At 34.3% G+C, this 6,950-nt stretch overlaps 1 protein-coding gene across 1 annotated transcript; it reads right to left on the bottom strand.

The window, feature by feature from the left end:
- Nucleotides 1-1,118: 1,118 nt before the first annotated feature.
- On the bottom strand, nt 1,119-2,162 carry LOC105307839 (olfactory receptor 10A2). Its single transcript, XM_011383481.1, has one exon. The coding sequence runs from the start codon at nt 2,136-2,138 to the stop codon at nt 1,185-1,187; it is 954 nt and encodes a 317-aa protein (XP_011381783.1). The 5' UTR covers nt 2,139-2,162; the 3' UTR covers nt 1,119-1,184.
- Between the last annotated feature and the right edge of the window lie 4,788 nt (nt 2,163-6,950).

Genomic DNA, 6,950 nt, shown 5'->3' with positions numbered 1-6,950 from the left:
GAGAATAATTTATGCTGCTTGAGAGATCACAGGGGGACCTTGAAAGATGAGATGGAATTGGCTAAAATAAAGGAAAACGAACCTTTCAATTGGAGAAAATAGGATACCAAGACATCGCCAACTACTAATCATCTAAATTATGAACTCAGAAGTCTGAATGAAACGCATCCCTTTTCTCTGATTTACTCACCTATTTCTGCTATATTCTTTGAAATTTATTTCATTACCATTAAAATTTAATTCAGTTTTTTTAACTATTATATAAGCAAAATTCCAAATGTGTGATGACAAATGTTATTGACAGGGATATGGGGAAATAAGCTGGTGCAAGTGCAAAATGGTACAATCACTATGGAGGGAAATATGACAATATGTATCAACATTAAATGTGTGTTTTCCTTTTTCCCAAGAAATCCAATTTCTAGATTTCCATCATCTGTCAGATATACTGGCTGAAATATAAAAAGGCATATTCACAAAGCTATTCTTTTAGTATGATTTGTAATCATTAAAGATTCAAATAAACTATATTAATCTACAAAATAAAGTACTGTGAAGTTATAAAAAGAATGAGAATATTTTTTGTGGTTAAAGAATAGTTATATTGGAATTAGCTTTGATGAAAGTAGCATCATGAGTGAAATTTATTATATCACTTCAACAAGCATAAAAATTGAATATGACATAGAGAAAGATCTCATGGAAGCTAAAGTCATTCATTTTGTGAAAAACAGAGTGACGAAGCAAATGATTATTGGGCTTATAAAGATATATGTATGAGGTTTATTGATCCACTTTCCTCTATCTATACTACATATCAGTGAGCTTTAAAGAACTAACACTACCTAAAGGGCAGGAGAACTGAAATGGAGGATAGTTATGCTTTGGGAGGAAACATAGGGTTCTATCTGATTAACAGATTTTCTCAAAGACAGAGAAAGTGACAAGAGGATTTTTGAATGGTTTTTCATACTGATTACAATGTGGACACGGGAATGTAAATATCTGGACTTACTTTGATAGGTCTAAACTACCTCTACACTGTTTTCTGTCTACTGAGTTCCAGTAGTCATTTCAGCAGTTGGGTTTCATCCCAATGGAGATATGAAGCAAGGCAGAGAAGAATCCCAAATATAAATTAGATTGTTCCCTAGTCAATAAACTTTAATCTTATCTCTTAATGTCTATGGGCTACAGTTTCTAAGGCCTATGGTCTTGCGGAAAATCCGACTGAGGGCATTCTTCACCTCATTATTTCTCAGGCTGTAGATGATGGGGTTTAACATGGGAGTCACAACAGTGTAAGACAATGATAGCAGCTTCTTGTTCTCAGGAGAGTAGTTGGACTTAGGCCGGAAGTAGGTGAGGCTTAAAGATACATAGAAAAGGGAGACAACAAGGAGGTGAGATGAGCAGGTAGAGAAGGCTTTTTGCTTCCCTTTAGCTGATGGAATCCTAAGAATGGCAGCAGCAATGTGAGAATAGGAACACAGGATCAGCAAGCAGGGTATCATGACGACCAGAATGGTCCCAATGATCGCATAGATCTCAAACAGTGTTGTGTCTGCACAGACCAGCCTCAGCACAGGTGGGCTGTCACAGAAGAAATGGTTCACCTTGTTGGTGTCACAGAATGGAAAGCTGAAGAGCCACGTGGTCTGCACAGTAGCTACGGGAAAGCCTGGAAACCAGGAGGCAACAGCCAGTTTGGCACATGTCCTTTGGTTCATGATGACAGGGTAGTGCAAGGGACTGCAGATGGCTACATAGCGGTCGTATGCCATGGTGGCCAGGAGGAAGCATTCAGCAACCCCAAAAAAGAATAAGAAATACATCTGTGTGACACAGCCAGGGAAGGAGATGGTTGTGTCCTGGGAAAGCAGGGTCCCCAGCATTTTAGGCACAATGACTAGGTTGAAGCCAATCTCCAAGAAAGACAAGTTCCTGAGGAAGAAGTACATGGGACTGTGCAGAATGGGGTCAGCCAAAGTAACCAAAATGATGAGGCTGTTCCCCATCAGGGTGACCAGGTAGATGATTAGAAATATCAGGAAGAGTAACAATTGTATTTCAGTAGGTAGGGAAGAGAAGCTCACAAGGATAAACTCACTTACTCTTGTCCAGTTTCCTCCAGCCATAGATATAGGAATAAATCTCCAGCTGTGGTCATGGAGAGAAATTCTTGATTGGAAGAGTCAGATTCTAGATTTGTTATTCAGATTCCTTCTTAGTCTCAGAGAAAGAGGCAGGGTCAGGATCTCAGGTGGAAGAGAAAGGGCCTTGTGGTGTCTAAGAATAAAGACACAAAGAAGTATGGCTAGGGCTTATGCTCTGAGATGGGCCTGGGTGAGTTTTTGGAGGAGTTGATATTTCCCTATATGCACATTAACATATACTGAAAGGTCATGCCAATGCAGAACCATGTGTCTCTGAAGGGATCACCAAAGAACCCACATTGGGAGACAGTGATATTCCTGAAAACACCTAAACTTTTGAAAAGCAAGCCTTGTGTTCATGATTTCATTAAAGAGCACATATGCATGTGAATTTAGCAAACCTTAGAAATATATTTATAATCATAAATCTTTCTTGCCTGGCAGGGCTAGCATTAAGGATAGTTCACATATGCACATATTTTGTCCTCTTACATGCACATTTAATATGTAAAGCAACTGAACCCAGAGAAGTTAAGAAATAGCAGTTAAAGTGGCAGATCTGGAATCCAAACCACATCTGTTGGATTCCAAAATCCCCTGAGTTCTACTGAACTGTGCTTCATTAGACTGGTCTGCCTTGACCTGAGGACTAACTAATTAATACTTAAGAGAATTAGAATTGGAATTTCTGAAAAATCACAATGAAGATAGAGGGAAGAAGAACTGAGAGAATCAACATTATTAACATCAGCCTGTCCAGGAGGTAGAAACAACCTAAGTGTCCACTGACATGTGAATAGCTAAAAAAGTTGTGATACATGTACGAATGGAATATTATTCAGCCACAGAAAACAAAGAAATCCTTCCATTTGCAACAACACGGATGGACCTTGAGGGCATTATGCTACGTGACATAAATCAGACAGAAAAAGAGAAATACTGTATAATCTATAAAACAAACAAACAAACAAACAAAACAGAAAAACAAACAAAAACAAAAAACAAAAAAAAACCAAAGCAAACTCATAGAAAAAGAGATTAGATTTGTGGTTACCAGAGATGGAGGGTGGTGGTAGGGGGAAAGTGGTCAAAAGTATAAATTTCCAGTTTCCAATAAGTACCAGAGATATAATGTAGAACATGGTAACTATAGTTAATGATGCTCTGTGAGATACAGTAAGTTGTTAAGAGTAGATCCTAAGAGTTTTTATCACAAAGAGAAAAATTTTTTTCTTTTTATTTTATTGATATGAGATTATAGATGTTAACAAACTATATTGTGGTAATCATTGCACAATATATGTAACTCAAACCATTATGTTGTATGCCTTAAACTTATAGTGATGTACATCAATTATTTCTTAAATAACTGGGAGATAAAGAATAAATCCTAAGAATTATCATGACAAACAAAATTTTTTTAATATTTCTTTCTGTTGTATCTGTACGAGATGATGAATGCTAACTAAATTTATTGAGGTAAGCATTTTGCAATATATGTAAGTCAAACCGCTATCCTGTATACCTTAAACTTATACAGTGATATATGTCAATTATATCTTAATAAAACTGGAAAAAATATTCAGGAGTTCTTAAGACTCAACTGGTTCCCCATTTTCTGATATTTGTTTCTAATTTGCAACTGATAATCAAGAAGCTCTTCTTTTCTTGATATCTTGGTAATCTAGAATATTAAATTCTAATGGAGAAATTACAAGATGAAGTTGGAAAATGGCCAAGAGGCTGGAATAAATAAATAAAAGAATTGGATATGGCTAGGGAACTATTGTAAGAAAAATACTAACTTAAAAACAAAAACAAAAACAAAAACATTAGGAGCAGTAAAATACTAACTTAAAAACAAAATACTAACTTAAAAACAAAAACAAAAACAAAAACATTAGGAGCAGTAAAAACCAGAATTGACACAAAGTGAAAGAAAAACAAGGACATGGTCATTGTTTTGGGTATGTTATAACAATAGACTTCTGTGGGAAGGAATTTGAACTTTATTCTATAAAGAGAGACACCTGAATATTTGAAGCCGGGGAGTGACCTTGTCATATATGCCATATAGAAAGATCACTCTGACATTGTTGTGAGAATGGATGGAATAGGATGGGAACAGGGAAGAATCAAAGCTGAATACCTAGGATCAAGAAGACCAGATGGTATACTTACTCTTTGGTATTTTTTTCACTTACGATCCATTTTCAAGCAGTAGAAAGGCTAATATTAGTCAGCTCATGATGAATGATTTGAATTTCAAGGTTATATGTAAAACTCCAAAAAATCTATGCAGGAAAATAAAATCATTCTTACCAAACAATAGTGATCAGACTGATCTAAGTTTTCTCTAAAGCACAAAAAATTGAATAAAGCCATACCTATAATCTTGAGCCCAACTTCAAAAAAACAAAAACAAATACAAATTTTTTAAAAAAGGATCAATGATGCAGCAAACAGAGATTCTCAATTAGAAAGTCTCCACTATCATTACAAGACAAGCCAAACTTGTCTTTCAGAATAAGCAAACAGAAAAAGTCTTGGAAGATATAAAGATACAATAGTTTAGATTAACGGGATGAATATAAGAACATCGGAACAGTTACTGCCCTTCTCAAAAAAAGAGGCTGGAAGAAACTAAAAAGACAATGAATTATTTTCAATATGAACTCTCAGCAAAGCCCTATATGATATTGAATACTAAATAAGTAGTCATGAAAATTACAGTCTTTGGTCAGAAAAGGCCACCTGAGGTAGTGGCGGGGGTCATCATTACTGTAGTAAAAGCTGTGGAACACATTGCTAGAAACTTAAGAAAACTGAATTAGTGGATTAGAATACAAATTGAGAAATTATCCTCAAATTACTGAGAAAAATTATGAAAAGATAAAAATAATGAGGAGAAAGTGAAGTAAAATATAGGAAATAAAATAAAATAAATAGCAATTCCAGAATGACATAACAAAAGGGAGGGAAGAAAAACAATATTTAAAGAAGTACCAAGGAAAGAATAAACATCTCTAAAGCTAAAGGAAGACATGACTTTTTGAATTGAAAGAATCCCTAAATACAAAATAAATTTTTAAAAATAATTCACACAAACATTTCTCTTTATATTAATGAAAGATTTTTTTTTCATTTTGAGGATAGAGAAGAATTCTATTTGGTAACCAGCCTAGAAAATAATGAAAGCAAAACAAAACATTTTAAAAACTCTAGCCCAACTACAAAGGAAAAATTAAATCAGAGAACTTCTGTTTCTAGGAAGATGGAATAGATGTATTTTTCCTTATTCTTCCCACTAAGTATAACTAAAAACTCTAGACATTGTATATGAAAAAAATGTAAGATTCTGAAAGATGGAGGGGAGAAGGTAGACCAGTTAGGTACCTTAGAATCCAAGATTGTGGTGATTAGTTTGCTGGGTTTTCTTTTTGCCTCATATATCCCAGACTTTGAGCTAAAGATGCGAGCAACATTCAAATGCCAAGAGGCACAGAAAAAAAAAATCTTGAAGAAAAAGCCTACTCTCATCAGCCAAAGGTCCCAGAAAGAGCCAGGCTTGAAAGACTTCTAGACAATAACTCATCTACCTCCAGCTAAACACTAAATAAAAAACTGTGGCCTGACCCCAACTCACAGCAGCAAAGTCTGAGTGGGAAACTTAGACTTCTACCATCAGCAACTGTAATAAGTTCTCCAACCCATCTGCTGGGGTGGTATTAGAGAAGACCTATTAGGGAGCCAAGACTTTCCTCCCTGCAAAGTAATAATGAAGCCCACCACCTGGCAGTAATGAGGTGGTGCTCCTATCTCCTTCCTGTGCACGGGCAATGTTAAAGAAAGCCAGCTAAAACAGAAGGCCCGAAGAAACTTCAGAGTCTCATAATAATTCGTACTCAAAATGTCCTGGTAAAATAGTAACCAAAAATATGAGTAGATAAAAATTGACTTTTGTTCCCCTTTTAAGTTTTCTAAGTTATGATTAGTAATTGAAGCAAATTTATAACACTGTCTAATATGGTTCTAAACGAATGTAGAAGAAATATTTAAGAGAATTATAAACAGGGGAGGCAAAGGAATATAAAGGAAGGTAAGTTTTCTATAATGTACTTAAACTGGTAAAATGACCACATTGGTAGACTGAGATAAGTTATGTATATATAATGTAATAATACCTACAGTAGTCACTAAAAAATTATACACAGAGATATATTCAAAAACACTACAGATAAATCGAAATGGAATAATAAAAATGTTCGAGTAACTTAAAGAAAAGAAAGAAAAAGAAAGCAGAGAAATGAAAGAGAAAACAGAAAAAAATAAAATGACACTTAAGCTCTACTCTAACATATCTATAATTACATTAAATACAAATGTTCTAAATGCATAATTAAAGGACAGAGATTGGCAAAATGGGTTAAAAAATATGACCCAACTATATGTTGTTTATAAGAAACTCACAGCAAACATAATTACATAGGTAGTTTGAAAGTAAAATTAGAACAAATACATCATGCAAATATTAATTTTTAAAAATGTTAATGAAATTATTTATAATATGTAATTATGACAATAACATAGTTTTTTCAGAATTTGAAAATGTAGCGCATGTAAAAATCTCAATAGAATAACCTCACTTGAGAGTATAGATGCAAAAAGTCTAAATAAAATTTATTTATTTATTTATTTATTTATTTATTTATTTATTTATTTTTAAGCGGGGCAACCCTTGGTTGACCTCACAGATTGCAAGGACCTTGTCAGCTTACAATCCCTTATGTTTTA

The sequence above is a fragment of the Pteropus vampyrus genome, unplaced genomic scaffold (assembly GCF_000151845.1).
Source record: "Pteropus vampyrus isolate Shadow unplaced genomic scaffold, Pvam_2.0 Scaffold522, whole genome shotgun sequence".
NCBI lineage: Eukaryota > Metazoa > Chordata > Mammalia > Chiroptera > Pteropodidae > Pteropus > Pteropus vampyrus.
This window is presented reverse-complemented; position numbering and strand designations above follow the sequence as displayed.

Coding starts and splice junctions, on each gene's coding strand:
- LOC105307839 (XM_011383481.1), bottom strand. CDS start 2,138: ATGGCTGGAGGAAACTGGACAAGAGTAAGTGAGTTTATCCTTGTGAGC.